The following is a 21,360-nucleotide window of genomic DNA, read 5'->3' as shown; positions in this document are numbered from 1 at the left end:
CAGGTTTGGCTCGCGGCTCCGAACATCCTGCCTTCAGCATCCCGGGTGGCAGTTACCCATCCTCCTCAAGGCAATCCTGTCATTTCTTCTCCGGCTGTAATTGCTGCATGTTTTCCTGGGCTCCAGCCTCGGGGGGTGCACCGTCGGGGGGGTGCAGAAAAACTTTTCCCGAATTTCCACAATCCGAACCCTGTTTTAGCGTCTGCAGACAGCTGCGGCACAAGCCTAGACGGTTTCATTATTTTGGGGGGGATACTTTTTTTTGTTGTTGGAAAATATATAGGATTTGTTTTTGCCATTTTTTTGGGGGGAACGTACAGCATGTGTCTTGGGAAATAATTAATGAGCCAAGTGAAGGTCTTGCATAATTCATGGCTTCCAATAAAATGGTACTGACTTCCAGAGCCCTTGGTCCTGCTGCTTCTACTTTCCTGGTTCCTCTGGGGCAGACACATCTCACACCCACCGTTAATGATGCAGTAACAAACTAAGACTACCTTTAATGGGGTAGTCACACTCCAAACCCACTTTTTTAATTTGACAGCAACAACCACAATCCATATTTAATGAGCTAGTCACATCCGTCCTCGTACGGCCTGATTATACCCCGAGCCAGTCATGACTGGACTTACAGCGGCGTCTGCTTAGCAATGTACTGTCACCGCATGGAGCGCTGGCGTGTGCGAGCCAGTTTAATCAGACAGATTAATCCGTGCCGCACACTATACACGCTCATTTCTCAATCTCCCCCCATCTCGAAAGGGCTGGAGCAAAGCCGTAATGAAGACAGAATCTTGTTAAGGCCCTTCGTGGTCTGAAAAGCCGCGATATTAACATATCTCTTTAATCCTGCGGAGAAATCCCGGAAAAGAGAAACCTTCTCATAGACGGCCTTCAAAGTTAGTAATCCTGTCATTTTCAAAAAGCCTCCTAGCCTTGTGGCCCCTCTCGTCCGTGAGTTTATTAGGTTAGAATCTGGACAGGAAGCCAGGAGCTTTTGCCTCCGCAAGTAGAGCGCGTACGCATTTCAGGTGAATGCCCACGACAGGGTAGGTTTTCAGAGGAGCAAGCCTCAGAAGACTGATTAAAGTTAAGGAGTTTAAAAAAGACTCGGGCTACTGCTAACGACTTCATAAGGAAACCGTGTGGCTGACCTACTTGGAAACCATGCGCCTGTTTACAAATGCAGGAGATGAAACGCAGCGAAACAACAGTTTGAGCAAATTTCTTCAACCTTGATCAACCGTGCTTCAGATCACATGCATGTGGTCTTGCTTTCTGCAACTTGAAACGCAAATGGTCAAGCAAGCACACACGCACGCATACACACATACACATGCGCGCACACACACACACACACTTATGGACACTGATAACAGGCAACAGTAAGTTTATTTCTCAGTCTGAATGAAAAACGCTCATCTCTTCAGGGGCGGAATGAGAACCACGCCCTCCAGCCTGCTGGCGAGCTCCTGAAGCTCCTCCCTCTGGCCCCGCCTCAATCGCTCCACTTCCTGTCGCAGGCCCGCCTCTTCCTCCCGCAGTTCCTCAATGAGGCGAGAAGCCTGGGCCTCGATTGGCTGCCCTGCCTGCGAGGGGCAGTGTTTCGTGGGCCTGTGAGGCCGGTGGGCGGGGTGCTCCTGAGGGCGCAGCCTGTACCGCCTGCACGTGGGCCGGGGGGCGGCGTAGGCCTCGGTCAGGCCACGCAGTCTGAGTTTCACCCTCTCCTGAATCCTTGCCTTCTCTGAGCAGGCAATCACGTTCTCCTGTTACAAAAGAGAATGAGGCGAGGAAGATAAGATACAAAGCCTGAGAAAGGTTAATTGCAGAATCGAGTCAGCGTCTACCTCAGTAGTATTGTCTTTGACTTTTTCGCCAAAATAAATGTGAAACTGAATTTCTCAGAATTTTCTAGGGACACTCATCCCTCTGTCGAGACGGTTTCGCTTTTTTAAGCGAATCGACGAGACATGAGAACAAGAACAATTTGCCTCGTCTCCACTCACATGATCCACATTTCGGCTGTTCTGGAGGTGCCTTTGGCACGTAGAAGATCACTTACTTTGAATCATCCTCTTAACATTAGCAAACACTGGACAGCCAAAGCTCGGGGCGGTTCATTATAACTAGTCTGCATTCAAGTGATCCGCTGCTAGATGTGTTCAATAACTAATGACTCGATACCTAGCCTTGGGGGACGCTAACCGGATCGATGCACCGATGCAGAAACCAGCAAAGAATTAGAGACGCACTTCCTCTTGCTATCTTACTTGTTTTCTTCTTCAATATTTCACATTAGCACTCCACCCCTGGTGTTACAGAGAGAAAACGGATCCGTTTCAAGCCAACTGTGAGAAAATGTCGAGAAAGGCAGTGCGGCACAAAAATGATGGTGCCTTACAGAACTATCTGGGACAAAATTACAGCTCCAAAGTGCGGCCGGGTATTACTTTCAAGCACTTTTTCTCCACAAAAGTCAAGTATCTTTTTGGAACCCATTTCATAGTAATCCAGCACTTATCTTTCTTTCCCAGAAACTTGTCCCCTTCCCGCTGGAGGACCTCCTTCCTCTCTTGGCGATAACTCCGGCTGATCAGTGAGCGTGTGCAGCTTGCCTGAGCGCGGGCCGTTGTAAAAGTCAAAAAATGACGTCTCCCAGAGTCCTTCCCTAATTTAGATTCAATTTAGCAGAAAAAGCCCCTTCCTGAGAGTGACCGTTATTAAAATGGTTGCCGTTCTCTCAGGAGACATCAACGCCCCGTACGTTTGTTCCAGCATTTAGCCAAGATGTATGCTGTTGTGGTGCCAAAAAGAAAGAAAAAAAAGGGAGCAGAAAAAGGAAAAATAAATAAAATCGGGAGATTTGTAGTTAAAGCGAGCTCCACTGCTGGCAAATTAGGGATAAGATTCCAGCAATCTGATTCTCATATAACGAGTCTGACAAGTGAAGCTTGCCTTTCTCCATCACCATCTGACACCAAACCTATGGACAGCTGGGCACTGACCAAAGGTAGGCATGTTAAAATATGAAATTGCTGAGTCATAACCGACAATAAAAGGTCAGGCAAGACCATATCTGGCTATGGACACACTAAAGAGTTTATACTGCACTAGCAGAGGATGTTTTTTTTTTGTGTGTCTCAAGCAAGTGAACAGCTCATTTACTCTTATTTGTGTTACCTTAGGCTAGTATAGTCCTTGGAATAGTGTTTTTGGTGTTTATTGTGTGCACTCCACAATTTTACAGTTGTAGTCAAACAATTTATATGTGGTTAAAGAGCAGATTCTCAGCTTTTATTAAAGGGTATTTCTATACATTCCGGTTTCACCTTGTAGAAATGACAGCACTGTGCTTTAAGGGTTTCATGCATTTTGCACACTTATATGTAGTCTTTGCTTATTGCTTGTAAGCTAGTGTAAGATGCGTTCTTCCTTGCTATAGCAATAACAGCAGGCGCATACGACACAAAATCACGAGTCGTGCGACACCGCAAGTCAATTAGATCTCAATGACAAAGACTAATGCTACGCGTTCCACCGAAGTAATCCATTACAAAGGGCAACGGAAAACATGTGCAGGTAGTAATGTTAATTACCGTATGCGGGGGACCCCGGTACCTAACCTAATAGTAACCAATCAGGCGTTGGGAGATCGGATCCGGGCCAGGTGAGCAGAGGGACAAAGTGGCCCATCTGCTTCGGGAGCAGAAGCCGCCCTCCATTTGCATTATTAAATGAAACCGCGAAGCGAGATTGCCTTTCGGCGCCGACGCTTTCCTCGTTTGTATGCGCGACCGCGCGGCGCAAAAAAAAACGAACTTTGGAAGTACGCCGCGCTCCTTCGCCGTACTGTACGGGACGCGAGGACTTTTATAGGTAAGATATAGTGGCAGGGAACGATACGCCGGAATTAGGAAATACTTTACTGCGCTGCCACCCTTGGTGGTGAGAGAGCAATGTGAAAGAGCGGGATTTACGAGCCTTTTCGAATGGTCTTGGCCGGCTTAAATTAGTTTGTAGCGGGCCGAAGCCCCGGCATCCATCAAGGCGTGACACTTACCGTATAAATAAATGCACGTTTGTCACTTTTTGTCTCGCCCGGAAAGTTAATATTGTTAATTGCCGCGACTGCTTGTGAAGAAAATAAAATGAACACTTACACTTAGTTGCGAGTCATAGTAAGTGCTGATTGAATCATGGCGCTATTCTCTGACCTGGAGAAAACACACAATTCAGTTCAAGCTGCATCCCGGCACAAAAGAGCTGGACTTGTGTTTTCTCTGTGGACCTGAAAACTCTTTTCTCCCCCCCAACAGAGAAACGGAAAGGCGCGGCTTGGTATTGACGAATGGGCTCGCACGCAATCGCGCCCCCGTCCCCCTCCTCCGGTGCCGTGGAGGTCCCGCCACGTTTTCGTCCGGTGGGCTCCAGGGCTCACTCACCGGTGGGGAGGCGTGGCCTGCCAGCTCCGCCCGCCACGCTTTCAGTTGAACCTGCAGCATCAGCAGCGTCTCACTCAGCTCGTCCGTGCCCCTTCTCCCGCCGTCACCTTGGCAACGGGCCCCCTTGACGACCGCACTCTTCAGCGCCATAGCAACAGCACCCCTGTGCGATGGTGGGGAGGGTTCGGCCAGCTCTGTGTCAATCACGCTGTCCTATAACATGGGGGAGGTGGCTTAATTAGCATATAAAGCAGGCAAAGAATGAATCTTAATGACTTTAGAAAAGAATAGAAAAACCAACACAGAAAAAAATAGTTCAAAAGTGCTATTTAAACAAGAGCTGTTGGTTGGCTCATACAGACACAGGGCTCCACGATTACACACTCAATCCTGACTTTGCCAGAACAGGAAGTGGTAGGAACCTCCGTGGCACAATGCACTACTGTCCAGTCACCCAGAGAGGGAAGGTTTTAATCAGCGCACCAGCATATTTCAAGGACACACAGACACGAGCCTGTGCTCAAACTGACAAAGAACGTTGCAGCAATGGGTTGGGAGGGGGCCTACAAGCACGACCGGTTTTCCCTTTCTACGAAAAGTCGATAAAAAGGAAAAACTACAGCAATAAAAAACCACCTTCAACTTTTAAGTATCGTCGGCTATTTTCTTCCGCTGATTTTTATACCGTGCGCTGTTTGTCTGGACACTTTAATTACACCAGAGGCTGATGAATTCAAGCTTGAGAGCGCAGACGCTGCGAGAGGACGTTTACTCCGAGCAGCAGAACTGCGAGATAATGGCAGGTGTTGAGACTCCCGCTGTCGGAGGACTACATTGCCCACGTTGCAGCGTCATTACATATTCCCGAGAAGACCGGTGTGCACAAAGCACATTTCAGGAAAAGCTTTTAGCACAAAGCCTTAATGGCTTTTCCGTGCGTCGGGAAGCTACAGTGAGTAATGCGGGAACGCCTTTAGCTGACCGAGACATAAAGAAACGTGTCGTAGGTTTTACTTTATCCGGAGAGTTTGGGGCTGTTAAAATGTTTCGGTAAACACTCACTAGAAGCACTGCCGCCACTCCACATAAATAGACTGTCTAGCTTTGTAAATTGCCTTCAGTTCTTAAAAGATGTAGTTGCTAATATAAGCAGTTTGATTCTGTTTAATCTTTGGCCCCCCAACCTTTTAGAAATACTGGATTCATCAGTTTTTTTTTTTAAACTTAACCTTCCAAAAAGAAGGGGGAAAAGCTTTTAACAAAATCCAGGGAAGTTAAGGCTGCACAAGCAATATTTTTTAAGGTGGATTCTTGAATTTATCTGAGCAAAGTTATGAGAGTCAGAGGCAGCGCTTGACAAAATTGGGTTATTTCTACCACTAGATCAATTCTTCAGTTTTATTTGACATGTTTTTTTCTCGTAAATCTGGTCATTTCCACCATAATGTCCTGAGAGGCCAAGTTCGCTGTTCTTTATCATAGGACTAACATAACATTATTCACTTGTTTCAAAGCGCAAATATCTCTACCTTCTGGAGTAAACACTTTATCAAAGTAAAAGTTCCAAATGAAAAAATTTCTTTGTTTAAAAAAAAAGAGATTCTACTGAGGAACATCAGATAAATATAGGAACGTACCATTAGCATCCATCTTAGGGTGAGATTGTACTGAGAAACTGCAGATGAAGATATGACCGTACCACTCATCAGTATTAGGTTGAGTCTGTCCTGAGAAATGTAAGATATACATTGAAACCATCCAGAACTATGGTCAGGGATAGACCAAGTTCTTTGGATGAAGATAAGAAAATGGCACCTTTTATCTCCTGCAATGCTTTGGCTAAAAGCCTCTGCGAAGTGTGAACAGGAAGTACTATTAGGTCTACTGAGAGATTATGATGGGATGGGAGCGTACCATCCAGCACCAAAAGAGGGGTTCCATCTGCTTCCATTCCAGGTATATCTCCAGCACCTGAATGTCTGTCTTCAACCGCTCCAACTCCTGTAGGCAAATGACACATTGCTGTTATGACACCTTCTTTAATTATACAGCGTGTGTGTGTGGGTCTGCGAGTGAGTATGTGCGTGTGTGGTAACACGGCTTCACGTCGACTTCAACTCCCTGGCATTTTCGAAAGAACCGTGCCTTCGACGCGTGTGCCACCCCACGCGCCGCCCTCGCGACGGCTCTCTCCACACATCGCTCTCTCTCTCTCTCTCTCACACCCCGTCCCTCTCTCTCTTTTCATCTCTCAGACACTTCGCCGTCTCTCAGGTCCGGCCTCCGCAGACGCTCCAGAGCCTCCCTCTGCGCTTCCGCGCTTTCGTTCAGACAGGGGGGGGGAAGCAGCGAGGGTAACGGACGGGAGGGACGGGACGACGACTCGGGGGAAAAAAAAGGGGCCGGGGGCGGGGAACCGAACGCCCGCCGGCTCGAGGGGATTCGCTCGCGGCTCCCGGAGGCGCCCCCGCACCGCGGACCGCGCCGCACGTCTCGCCGCCTATCGGGTTTTCTTTTTTTTACGGGTTTCACTTTGAAATATGACACCGGGCTAGAAAAGATATGAGTTCCCTGGTTGTCAGACCTGCCTCTCACTATTTAAAGGGGGGAGGGAGGAAGGGGGGAGAGGTGAGAGACTAGACTTTTACGTGCCTTTACTTAGATGTTATAATACATTTTTGTATCCGAATTTTTAAAATCCATTGAATAATATTTGAACGAATTCAAATTGTATTAAAAGGACTACACTACTGAGATCACTACGGATCACTAAAACCTTAATTACATTTAAAAAAAATTAAAATGCATCAAATCTAAACTGCTAATCCCCTATCAAACCACCCTTATTAGATACTATCCCATTCAAAATCCCATTTTAAACTGCCATTGTCCACAGTGCCAATTGCTTCAAGATACCAAATCTTCTAAAACAAAAAAATAATAATTTCATTGTTTGTCAAACAAGATCTTGGTGTCCTTGTCTGCCCGTCCCTCTGATAGTGTCTGTCCTTCCGTCTCTCTTATCGTCTATCCCTGACTCTTCCTGTCATGGACTGTCTCTATGATTGGCTGAAAGCGTTAGCCTGTCTGTCTCCATGTCTATGGAATCACCCATCATTTGGAAATGGAGAACTCACTTTGATGCGTTTACAGATAAAAGGTTGGGTGCAGGTGGACAGAGGGGCGATTATAGAGTTAAATATGTCCCTACAATCCCCCCCGTACTTTCTTGCCCTAATCATCCATGTCAGCCATCGGCAAGCTCAGCAATCGTCTACTATTCCTTAGCGTGAGACTTGTAATTGTAAATTTGAACATCACAGCCGTGTCCTGTGTGCATGGTGTGGATTCACAATCATACGTTTGAAGATCGTTTCCGCGATGAACGCCAGTGTACCCATCAGGGCATGTTAATATTTTGCTTCAAATTTATTTCATTTACCAAGACAAACGGTAAATCGTGACCGCGATTTACGATTACGATGATATATGACACTGATTTAATCAACCGATTCACACTGATTTATGACACTGGTTGCACTGGTGAGAAGCATGAATGTTGCGTGTCGAGCAGAGTGATCAGCATTGGGAGTATTGTGTGTGTGTGTGTGTGTGTGTCGGTCACCTTGTTGTGTCCGGTACAGCTTGTGGCAGGGTGTGTGTCCAACGGGCCACTGGTGGAGGACAGGACCTGTGGGAATGGAACACTGGGACTATTAATACTCATAGTAACATAAGGATACTCCATTGTAACAAGCCGTATCATAAACATACTATTGCCTGGACTTGTTTTCTCTCTCCACAGGCACATTTGGCAAGATTACTTTGGCCACTGCCAAAATTTAAGTAAAAGTCAAGGACAAATATGGACAGAATGCAGGTATGCATGAATAATATTGTGCAAAGATTAAACTAAATATTGCGTACAGATCGAAACAGCTGTGGTGAGGACGTCAGCTCTTTGAAGAGTAGGTTCTTCTCTAAGTCGGTGTTCTAGAACTCCAGCGCTTTCAATTAACAGTAGTGATTGCTACTTCAGCTTTAGAATGTTCAGTTAAGAACATTCTAATCCCATATTAGCGGCCTTACTGCGACATCGGCTGTCTTTTACGTTTGTTACATGCCAGATTGTGCAATGCAGCCTGGGTAATGTATTGTCTTTCACTGTTGTCACACTGTGAAAAATAATTTTATAAATAAGTGATTCCATCCAACCGTTACGGTAGCCTACATCGTCTGAAATCCACGTGCAGGATTTGAGGATAGCGCAGCAAAATAAAAGAAGATGTCGGAGTAATCATGACAATTTTTTGCCTGAAAAAAACATTATAATAAAAAACAAAAGATGAATTTGGATCTGGTCCCTTTTTATTACAAGAGGACACTACGGACTGCCAATTTTACACAGCGAATTTGAGGGAATGTTATTTTTTCCAACCAATTCTGACAACACTGTTAGTCAAGCTCAGTGGTTCTCAAACACGGTCCTGAGCCCCACCCCCGCATATGCTGGTTTTCGTTCCAACCACAATCGCAATCCCGGAATTTTAACAAGCTGGTAGTTTTTCTTAATTAGGTGCTTTCCATGTTTAAAGGGACTATTTACCTTAAGCCATATTATGCCTGAAACAGCTTTGCATGCCATAAAGAATATAATTCCCATGTTGATATTGTGTTACCCTGTTCTTATTGTGCAACATTGCAAGCAATTACATAAAAAGAGGTAACTTTTTCCTGATCAAATAAAAACAGAGTTAAGTCAATAGCCTCCTAATTAGGTTGTTGAATATGTGTTTATTTCATTTTTTTTCCCTTAAACGTATTAACACAATGCAGGCTTGACTCACTATTATTTGCTTTGTCTTTGAATTCCTCATTATCTTCCAGATGGTTAGTTTTACTGGCCTGGTGTCCACACTTTTACCAATTAGGAACCTATTGATTCACCTCAGTCTTAAGTTGCATTAAATGTATTATTATATAATAAGCGCAATATAAGCACAATATGAACGTGGGAATTTAATTCTTTACGGCACGCACAGCTATTTCTGACAAAATGCGGCTTAAGGGGGTAAACATGAAAAGCACCTAATTAAGAAAGAAATAACAGCTTGTTGTTGTAGTGGTAGCAGCAGCAGTAGTGTTAAGAGCAGGTACAGTTTTAAATGCACAGAAGCCTGTTCTCTCGAGATTTCCCCGAAATATTTAGTCGCTTCATATAACACACAGCCAAGGTTGCCAACCTAGAGGATTTTAACCAAATAGTAGGGGAATTAAAAATAAATAAGCATAGGGGAAGTTTCCCGAAAAAAAAAACGTATGGGAATCAATGACATATTGTGGATTTTAAAAGGAAGGCCGGGGGACAAATTTTGAGAAATTAGCATGGGAGTCGACTTAAGATGAGGCATTTTGAGGAGTTTATTTTAGGGGGAATCTGGCAACATTTCGCACAGCTAGCCGAGCTGCACGCAGCCGGCTTGTTTATTCCCTCGTTTGTTCATTCAAGATGGGTGGAAATTATCTGGAGTGGGAGTTTCGCTGAGAGTCGTGCTCAAAGGTAATTCTGAACATGTTTGCTTTCTTCGCTTACCTTAAGGATATTACATTGTTACTAACAAGTCTCAACTTAAGGCTGTTTATTCCAGATGCCAAACAGTTTGAGAGTGGTAGCAAAAGTGGCACCATTTCAAAGGGGGGCTAAGAACTTCATCCACGTGCAATAAATATTTTAGTATTGAAGGTTAAATAGTGACTGAATGTGTTTTAAAAAATGTGTTAACAGTTGTGGTTAGAGTGCGACATCCTGTTGTTTACATCACGCATTGCTCTGCTCCTATTAGTTGTTCAGTAGACATCCATATTCAGTGGTCGTAGCAGCTGCCACAATGCAAGATTTAGGCCCAAAATTTCTCACACTGCCAGTCTTCTTTCAGAGGCTAAGATTTAACAAATCTGTCGCCTGTGAGTACGAGATATAAGATGGCCGATTTCGACTCGTGACTAAGTAATTCTTATACGATTCGCAGATTTTGTCTGCTAATGCAAAAGTATAGCAAATAGCGCACAGTGTGTTTACCCAGCCTTAAAGGGTTAAAGGGTTAAAGTGTTAAGGAGGAGGATGGTATTAATGGCAGTGAAGGTGACGCGGGGGTGAGTCTTGCCTGATGCAGGAGCCTGGCTCTCTCGGCCTGCGCCGCCTGAAGACCCCGCCACAGCAGCCGGAGTTTCCCCTGCTCCCACTGCAGCCTCCTCAGGCCCCCCTCCCGCTCCCACTCCCCTGGCCCCGGCCCCGCCCCCTGCCCCGTCAGGCCCCCCACGCTGCCCCGCTCCTCGCCCAGCCCCAGCAGGAGGCTCCACTCTGGGCCTACAGTCGGGGACCTGGGAAAGACACAAGCGAAACGAGAAAAGGTTTTAACGGAAATTTCCTCCCTAAGATCAGGTCAAAGAATTGCTACCTTCCCTGGAGGGAGAGTCATCCATCTGGCCACGCTTCCCTCCTCATTAGCCCCGCTAGGCTGGAAGAAGGCTGTGACAGAATGAGCGGTCCGGCCATTTCGAACAAAGACAGAGTCTCCGGTCTGTTTGCATTAATCAGGGTGAGTCAGACAAGAGTTCCTCTGGTCCTTGAATAATGCACGACGCTGGATCTAATTCAGTCGCCACTTTGGGAGCGGAGGGACCTCGATACCCTATGTGTTCTGGTGACACTTGGAAGCTGGAACTGTTCTATTTGCCCCAAGCTGAACCGTACCGCCATCTTGGCTCCACCGGAGGCAGGCTCGCCTATCCCGTCCCCCACACTTCATAAGACACAGCCCAAATGCACTCCGTATTCGACACTGTATCACAAAACGGCAGCACTACATTTTAAAAATAGTTTTACTTTTAAAGTGTATGTGTTTAACTGCGGCCCGGGCGGGGCGTAATTGCCCATGGTGTCACTCAGGGAGGCAGGCTGCTTTCGGGTTAGCGGGAATGGCGTCACGCGCCAACAGCTGTTCTGGTCGACGGGGCAGCAGCGGTACGCCGGCGCGGCGCCCGCCAGCCGTCGGCCGCGGCCGGCAGCGCGCGCCGAGGGCGGGAGGACGTCGCCGAAACGAGACAGGCCCGCAAACTCAGCCCGACTTCTCCAAATTAAGAGAAGGAGGAAAATCGGCACGGCCGCTCAAGTATGACCCCACGGCAACCCTCCACTCCCCCCCCCCCCCTCCCCTCCACCCCCCCACCCTCCCCCTTCCCATCACCCCCCTTCCCAGGCGTCTCTTCCTATTTTTTTAACAGGCTGCTTTGTGTGCGCTGGCCGTGCTCATCTCTCAGTCAGCCCTCCGTCTGGGTGCTGCGGCGAAGCAGGAGCGCCCGCCCCGCTCTCTCCTGCACCCGAATAGCTGTGCTGCCACCTGCTGGAGTCGCGCGGTTACTGCGTCCACCGACCCGACGGCATCCTCCTCCCGGGCGCTGGTATCCCCGAGCAATGATTCACCGGTCGCAACCGCCGCCATTTCTCTGCTCTCAAAACAGGAGAGGCTGTGAGGAGGTCCTGTCTGACATCACAGTAATTCAATGTGCGCGCTTTATTTTTTATTTTTCTGCTCTGACACTCCGGCAATACCACACACACCCAGAAGAAAGCGGCTAAGCTAAATGATGTAACCGCGGTACAATCACTTAACCTCTTACGGGTTATGCATTTCAGCAGCTATTAAAGCAAACATAAATATGAGCTGCATAACGAGACGACTGACCTCTGACCCGGCTGAAAGGGTCAGAGGACACCAGGAGAGCCGCAACTGAATCTGGAAGACTCCTCTGACGCGCACCACGTTTTTTAGACCCTACAGACTTCATAGGACCAAAGGGGAGCTAGCACCAACTAGAAGACAAGTGCATCGCTCATTAGTAGTCTGTACATGCCCCGCGCATCATTTAAAGGAATTAAGCAGTAATAGAAACCCTGTCCAACTTAATCCCAGCAAATCCCACGCGGGACAAGGCCAAGGCGAGGCAGACTCTCGTTTGTAGTCGACCGATGATACAGCTGCGGCAGAGGCATCGAACCCGTGACTACATGCCCCCAAAATATCTGCATCCTGACGAGTAAGACTGATGAGCAACACCTGCAGTATTGGCATCAGCCAACGGGGGCAGCTATCCCTGAGCATTCATCTCACTCTGGATATTTGTCAGAGTTGCTGCAACTTTAGCCTTCAAAAAGCATTGACAACAGCTTCTTCAGCATAGCGCTGCTACTTCATGAAACATTCATAGGCGACTGCAGGGTTTCAATTATTGATAATGTAGTGACGCAACACATTAAGATGAAATTAAAACATGCCACGGGTCGGTCTGCGTCAGAAAATCATAAAGCACAAAATTTGTTTGTAACCATCTGAATTCATAAGCTTGTGTACGCATTATGAATTTACATGATAGGTCTGACCAACATATTTTTTATGGGTGCAGGGTTGTTTCATTGGTAGTTTTACTGTAGTGCTATAGAATTCCCGCATTCACACTTTCAGACCAGTTTGTTGGGAAAATTGGAAAATTTGGAAAGCAGAATGTTGATGCACCTGAATATACAACAGTTCAAATTTTCCCTGCAAGGAATATGTACAATAGCTACAGAAATAGGACAGGTTTTTTAATGAAATTTATAAAACATTTCCCTTCTTACATTTAGACCTATAAAAGTGGAAAACCAAGCACTTTAAACCACTCTGCAAAAAAGCACTTTCACAGCCTTTTTGAAAATTTGGCCTTGAGAATAAAGCACTTTGAAAATAAAGCACTTTAAATGTTTTCAATGACCCGTGGGAGCTCGACGAAGGCTCTCACGAACAAGCTATTGTTCTCACACTTAAAGTAAGTTACCAGTTTAAGGTCACGTCTCATCTATTCATTCCCTTCCCATTCACCCGAATTCATGGGCCCAGACAACTGTACGGTAAACCGTCAATACAGCCTCATAAGGATGTCAAAAATATCCCTGAAAATGAATGTCATCTTCTCTTTCAATCCCAACCCAAACCCCATCTACCCTGAGCACGATGTCCCTTTCGATGGGCGTAATTTTCTTATAGGATTGAGGCTTCCGTTCAAACTTTTGGAGCTTTTAAGGAGTTTCAAGCAGCGAGGGAACGGTGGAACTCTCACCCCCGGCAGCGTGGTCAGGGTCCCCGCGGCCCGTTCTCCCAGCAGGCTCTCCAGCAGGCTCCCGGAGGAGAGGGCCCACCCCAGGGCCAGCAGGAGGTCTCGGCTCCCCGCCTCCTCCTCCGCCCGAGCGCCCGAGCCCCGCGTCCGCGCCGGCGCCAGCCAGGGGGCCCCGTAGCCGAACCGCCGCAGGACGCCGCACACCAGCCTGGCCCGGGCGTCTGCAGCGTCGCACGGGACAGGCGCCACACAATAAAAAAACGAATCCTGACCTTAAAACACCGCGACTACGGTAGCGTGACACACATCAGCCGCTCATTAATCACCGCTTGGCACAATGCAGACACCACAGCTCGTGGCAGGGCTACTTTAATTGATCGCCGTTGGGCTCCAAGTGATGTAATTAAGTTTCTCTTCAATTAATTATCAGGACCAGGTTTGTTTGTTTTTTTTTTTGTATTCTGTTTAATCTTTAACGGTTAAAGTAATTCTGTGTCCTCCGTAGTGGTGTTAGTACTTTTTTTTGTTGCTGTGACGTATTAAAGACATCACACGAGCCAAGCCGTACTGGCCATCTGGTTAAAAAATATTGGAAAGCTCATAAAACCATGTTTTAGTATAACAAGACAAAATATCATCTTACCCACGTCATGCTCCTGCGTACTTTGACATGCGCACTCCCACCGCACGGCTTTGGAGAGCAGGCTATACAGCAGCCTCCACAGGTCTTCCACCTACAACAGACACCCTGTAAGACACACACGCCAACACCCGGAGCAACACGCCCCTTTTTTATATGCATTTTGCCCATTTATTGCTGCATATTTTGCTATATCAATTCAGGTTAAGTACGTTGTTCAAGAGTACAACAGTGGTGTCCCACCAGGAAATGGAACATGCAACCTCAGAGCTGCAAGTTCAGTTTCTTAACCACTACACAGCAGTACACTGCCAGACAGCGTGTGTATTAAAACAGCTTCTGAACTTCAAATAACCCAATAAACATGAATTCATTATTTCATCTTAGAGGTAATAAATGAACGAGGCATGAAAGGCTAAGCAGGGGGGCCCAAAATGGTGTGTGGGGACTAGCCAGTGTCTGTAATGGAATCTCAGGTGAGTGTGCGAGTGTATGTGTGTGTGTGTGTGTGTGTGTCTGTGCACGTGTGTGGTGCCAGGTTTTTCCTTTCCATTATTTTGCTGAACATGGCAGTTATTGCATGGCTTGACTAATTAGCACTTCAGACACTTTCAAACAAAGGAATTCAGGTGCAGATTATCCTTTTGTTCGCACTCGGCTGCACTGTTGACAGAAATGGCTCCTCTCAACAATAATTACCTACAGCAGCCATTTGGCCCGAGACGGTCGCGTTTAGCCGACGCTAAATTTACAATGGTGTTTTCAAACGCTTTAAAGGGGAAAAAAAAACGACTCGGCTGTCACTCGCTCTGACAAATCTCATTTAGGGTATGATTTGCATAATTCACTCCCATAATTCGCATCCTCCGTCAGCATCCGCGGCATTAGTGCAAACGCACGGAGGCCGAGGGGCGGCGAAGCAAAAAATCTCCCCTCATTTTAATATATGAAAATGACACCACGCGTGTTTATTAAATATCCTCATGCGCCGCTATGCTCTCTGTGATTAAGCCTCGTTTGAGTGTTTCCCAGGACGCCACATAAATGATCACATCTGCACCCTTTGCCCCCCTGTCCTTAAGTTAATAACACCAAATTAAAAAAGGCCCGGTTGCTGCTGCATCATTGACTTTTACAGAGGGCGTTTATTCAACCTCGCTTCGACACCTATATTATTAGGCTACTTTCTTGCTAAGTGGTGGTGTGAGTAAAGATCATGACACAACAGAAAATCATTTTTAATATAAATGAACGTTTAAACAAATGTGAAATAAAACATGGCAAAAAAATTTTAACGCATAGTTCACTCGGGGACTCGAGGATATGAAGGAGGACGAGTATTGTTTGAGATGAATTAATTGATTTTGCATGTCATTAATTAATTAGCAGTGTTGCATAAGCAATCCTCAGCTTCTAACCTCTATCTGAACAAAACAGAAGTTGAATTCCAGCTCAGTGCAGATGACCTGGTCCACAGAGCGGGATTTATAGCAGCACCTGGACCTGCTGGAGAAATGCTGTCAGAAGTGGGTCCTTGCAGTAAAGACTATTGTCTTTCAAGGGAAACCTACATCTCAGGAAAACACTTGCAGCTTTAGACTAGGCAAAAATGGCCCTCGTGCATGCTCTGAGTTACTGTTACTTCCCACAGGCAGAAAATCTCTGTCAAGGAGCTTTACTCTGGCAGCCAAAGCATTCAAAGGGAAAGCCTGCGATGCTATGAAAAGAAGACAGCCTACTATGAAATAGGCTACATATATTCCCATTAGAGGGAAGTCAAAAATGGTTGATAATATTAATCCCTCTATTGTGCTGCATGGAAAAAATGTGAGATACACTCATATGGGATTTACTGCACTAAAACGGGTAGAAAATCCAGCTGAAACCTTTTATGCAGGATTCTGTAAGGAACCTACTGCAAATACAGGGGAATACCCCCTACTAATACACTCAGGGCTGAATTAGGCATGGTAAAATATCAAATTCCATTTACTCACTGCACAGATATCTCAAATTGACAGAAGTGCACTAAATATAACAGAATATCTTAAAATATGCTCAAAAGACCCACTAAAGTACAACATTCTCCAAACCCGAAAGGAGAGGGATCTGTCTGCAGCACGCTGGCAACCTCCACCAGGAGGCTCCTCCACACTCGGGCCAGAAGTCACCTGACCTCTCCTCTCAGGCCAGATATCATCAGGGTTCAGAAAAAAATTTGTCAAGTAATGTGTGAGGCAAACAATCAAAGCGGTTGGCTGGTTTCTTGAATATAGAAAGCTAAAGCCGAGATATATCAATGTTTCATTTTTTCCCCAATAATTTCAATATCAGCTATGATAGCATACAAGCTGTATAATGCCGATACTCTCTGGGTATGCTAGCTAAACTTATGCTAATGTTGACTACGTCTGTTAGCCTTGGTTGGTAATTGCAACTAGCCTAAGTGTTGTTACTGTTGAGCAAATGAGTACAGCGTGGGTTTTGAGTGAGAGCCAATATACCTACCACATGTTGAAAACTACCATAACATTAGATGTTCTGTATATTGAACTACATAGTATTTTCCCCCAAAACGTTTATGGCCATCCTTGCAAGTGGTCATCCATTCATCATGCCAAGATCATGTTCATTCAAACTGTTTTTACTTTATTAGTTTAAATAACCGAATATTACATAGTCAGCCTCAGTTAATTGTTTGGCGCACAGTGACACTCTTTGGCAGTAAATTAATTTAAGACACTGGACGGAATATAATAATATTTATTCTGCAGTATAGTTTTCCAATATCCATGACTATAGTGTGTACCCACAGGGGGTACATATACTGGTTAGGATTCACTGGTTTTAATCAAACCTTAAAAGCTAGCAGGCATATTTTTATCAGCTAAACAAATTAAGAGCCCCTTGCTATTAAGTGAAATCATAAGTGTCCTTTTAACTACCATCTGGAACACATAATTGTTACTGCAAATAAGATATGAAAACTCTGTCTGTTTCAGATGCATCTATCCATATGGGATACTGGATCGCAGCCAGTAATTGAAGAGTGCAACATTTGTGTACAAGCTATTCCACTGCCCTCTGTGCCTCACCTTTAAAACAGCAAAGAGGGCCAAGATTCAAAGGCATATGGACGCAAAAATGCTCGGCATTTCAAAGGTATGCAGATGCTAAACCCACATGCCAAACAATTTCAAATGACACTGATTCTGCCTGGTCCTTGTGAACATCAGACATTTTCTTTTTACTGAACATTTTTTTAATGCCCTGCACCTGTTTAAACTGTTCAAATATGTAAATGTTTTTCTCTGACTCCCAATTTGCAATCAAGCTCCTGAAGTCTGTAGCAACTGCTACAGGTGTGCAATACCAAATTGAAAGTGGTAAGTCATGCTTCAAGAGGTGAGATGTGAATTATGACTTATTTCTGATTGGTACTGGATACTGATCAAGTAATTGCACATAGGTTATGTTATCTTAACGTAAGTGCCACCAGAGAATTATCGACCATTAACTCAAACTGGTATACAATTAGGCCTACATGGCATAGCGTACAAGTGGCAACATCTTACTAATCAATGGTCATTTTATCAGTCCTTTGTTTACACAAAAAAATAATAACAAATGAAGGATTAATACAGTAATCACTGAAAAACAAAGTAATAAAATAATAAACAAAGGACCGATACCTTCACTTTCTGGCCAGAGGTCACATGACTTCTGGCCCTGAAGTGGAGGCGCCTCCTGGTGGAGATTATCTGTGCTGCAGCCAGATCCTCTTTGGTGGCTCAAATACACTACATTGCCAAAAGTATGTAGACACCCCTTCTAATTAGTGGTCTTGGCTATTTCAGCCACACTCAGTGCTAACAGGTGCATAAGATCAAGCATACAGCCATGCAATCTCGATTGGCAAACATTGGCAGTCGAATGGGTCGTACTGAAGAGCTCAGTGACTTTCAACGTGGCACTGTCATACCTATCCAACAAGCCAGTTCATCAGATTTCTACCCTGCTAGAGCTGCCCCAGTCAACTGTAAGTAGGCCACACAAGCTCACAGAACAGGACTGCTGAGTGCTGAAGCATGTAAAAATCGTCTGTCCTCGGGTAACACTCACTACTGAGTTCCAAACTACCTCTGGAAACATCAGCAGAACTATTCGTCAAGAGCTTCAAGAAATGGGTTCTTATGGCTGAGTAGTCGTATACAAGCCTAAGATGACCATGCACAATGCCAAGCGTCGGTTGGAGAGGTGTAAAGCACACTGCCATTGGACACTGGAGCAGTGGAAACACATTCTCTGGAATGATGAATCACACTTCACTATCTGGCAGTCTGTTGGACGAATCTGTTTGGCAGCATGCACAGTGCCAATTGCACTGGCCCGGATAGGGCCAACTGTAAAGTTTGGTGGAGGAGGAATAATGGCCTGGGGCAGTTTTTCAAGGTTTGGGCTCGGCCCCTTAGTTCCAGTGAAGGGAAAGCTTAATGCAACAGCATACAATGACATTCTAATTGTGTGCTTCCAACTTTGTGGCAGCAGTTTGGGGAAGGCCTTTTCCTGTTTCAGTATGACAATGCTCCCATGCACAAAGCAAGGTCCATAAAGAAATTGCTGAGTTTGGTGTGGAAGAACTTGACTGGCCCTCTATCGCATCGAACACCTTTGGGATGAATGCCCCACCTCACTAATGCTCTTATGGCTCATTGGAAGTGGATCTGTAATAAAACATGGCTTGTATATATGAGATGTTCGACAAGTACATATAGGTGTGATGTTCAGGTGTCTGCATACTTTAGTAAATTTAGTGTAGCTCAGCTCAGAAAAGTGTCCACTGAGCCCTGAACCTTTCCAAACACAAACCAGCTTAAAATCACCTCTGCTTCACAAATACCAATCAGAATCAAATTATAAAACAAATCAGAAACTTGAATCTGGAACACTAAAAAAACTTAACCTGATCCAAACCAAGGACTTACACAGAGCAAACACTTTCAGAGTATCTCTCCTCCTTCAGAGACACAAAGCAAAGACGGATCCACACCAGGTTAGAACTGCTGTGTCAGTGACATTGTTTAAATCTCACTTGAAGACTTATCTTTATAAGCTTGCTTTATTATTGGGTTTAAAAAGCTCACTTTTACTGGGTTTGGTTTTATTGTCTGTTTTCTGTCACTGTTTTTATGCTTGACCCTTTCAACTGTCTCCATCTACATTTCTTTATGTTTTTAGATTTGTCTATATTTTTTACTTGTCTACAAAGTGTATAGTGTTATGCTTTATTGCTTGAAAGGTGCTACAAGTTTACCATTATGATTGGTTCAGATAACAACAACTTAAAAATGCTAACACAAAAAGGCAAGGTTGCCAAAACAATCTATAGCTATGTATACCACTGTGAGATACGATAGACAGATATACTTCCAACACTGTCTGAAATATTCCGAAATAATGAATTTTTAAGTATTGGATAGTCTCATTTTATAAATCTGACAAGTGATAATTAGCCTACAGGTCGGATAAACAGCCACCAACCGCACGGCTAGAGCTCAACCACCACGCATTGAGAAGTAGCCTAACTCATACAACATTTTAAAGCATTACAGTAGAATTTATTATCATACATGAAAGCTTGAAACAAAAAAATGCACCAAGCAGCACGACTCAAATAATAAATCCTTGTAATTAGCTACAATGTTTGGTCGTCATGTGTGCGCACAACTTCGATTAACGTACGTATCTGTTTTTGCTGCGTTTTGGTAATAGAGTGTAACCTACATTAGTCATGCCAATATATGCTAGAATGAATTGAATTTCATTTTGAGAAAGTCACTACCAGAAATGAATTTTAAATGAGACAGTTTTATTGCTTAATAAAAATTACTCTTCGCTGTGGATGCCAGGGCAAATGTTGGCTATAATTCTGAAGCTTGAGGGGAAACCAGAACTGAATGTACTGTAGCTGGCAACAGTAGCCTACGACATAATAAAACGTTAGCTGGACAGTTATGCGGAGGTAGAGCTAACTTACTGTAACAGCAAGTCAGCTGCCATCACAGTTTATCTGACTGTCAAGTGTCAGTCGTAAAAAGTGACAGCTAGTTAGAGCTAGAGTGTGTATTTAGGAAATAGAAGCATTTGAGTTTAATAACCTTATACAATGTGAGCAACAACTACAGTGAACATTGGATAGGCTACATAGCACGCCTATTATAACTTACCGCGTCTCCTTTATTAAATTTCGCCCGTCTGAAGGTGTCTGTACCGGGGACGGAATCCACTCCCAGTTCAGAAAGAAGCTTACAAAGCGATTCAATCACTTCTTTTATTTTCACACTCTTTCCACGTTGCATTTTGTCAACTAACGCTACCAATGTATCATTACTGTCTTTAAATTTCCCGACGGACACCCACACAAGAAACTACGCAAACGTACAGAAAAACGCATAATTAGAAAACTGTTAGTTAACTCAGAAAAACTTTCATGGTCTATTTACTAATGGTTGTCATGGTTGTGTGGTTAAAAAACCCGCTGAGACATTAAATTTACCCGGTTATTTCTACGTATATCAAATTTCCGGTTCCGGGACCAAGTCGTAACTACTTCTATAACTTATAGTACAAGACCAATGTCAGTCGAGTCTTAACTTGTATTACAAGTTGTATGAAGCAACAAGTTGTATTTGAGGTTATTATTTGTGAAAATTATCTAGTTAAAGCTGTCTACCAGGTTATCGTTTCTTGGCAGAGAAAAGGCTGTAATCGAGAGTGGTGTATCTACGCGATGTATCTTCTGTTTTCAGTCCCACTAAGGCTATGTGGTGTCAATGGGATTTTCTTTTCTATATATTTTTTAAATTATTTTTTATAATTGGTTTGGTATGTGTTACTGGTCGATTAAATATTCAGATGAATATGCTATGTGAACGTGACAGTAAGTTCCCTTTATAAAATGATTTTACATGTGCTATGCGACATGGTGCTTACTCATGGTTTATTTAAAGTGGGTGTGACATATGTTCGGAAAATTGCATTGCTGGATCAAATAATATCATGTATTCGTCCATTACTGTCACGCTTTCGTATACAGCCTGCAATTGAATGTCAATTTGTCATTTC

General features: G+C 44.6%; 1 protein-coding gene across 1 annotated transcript; it reads right to left on the bottom strand.

Moving 5' to 3' along the window:
• Positions 1–1,373: 1,373 nt before the first annotated feature.
• Positions 1,374–20,854, bottom strand: tedc1 (tubulin epsilon and delta complex 1). The gene is given in 9 exon segments (XM_064332764.1): positions 1,374–1,766; positions 4,443–4,655; positions 6,357–6,443; positions 8,068–8,133; positions 10,607–10,702; positions 10,704–10,823; positions 13,599–13,816; positions 14,239–14,329; positions 20,463–20,854. Coding segments are annotated over 9 exon segments (1,371 nt in total). The 5' UTR covers positions 20,595–20,854; the 3' UTR covers positions 1,374–1,418.
• Between the last annotated feature and the right edge of the window lie 506 nt (positions 20,855–21,360).

Source organism: Anguilla rostrata, chromosome 1 (assembly GCF_018555375.3).
Source record: "Anguilla rostrata isolate EN2019 chromosome 1, ASM1855537v3, whole genome shotgun sequence".
In the NCBI taxonomy this organism is placed as follows: domain Eukaryota; kingdom Metazoa; phylum Chordata; class Actinopteri; order Anguilliformes; family Anguillidae; genus Anguilla; species Anguilla rostrata.
The sequence above is the reverse complement of the archived record's forward strand: the minus strand, read 5'-3'. Positions and strand labels throughout refer to the sequence as shown.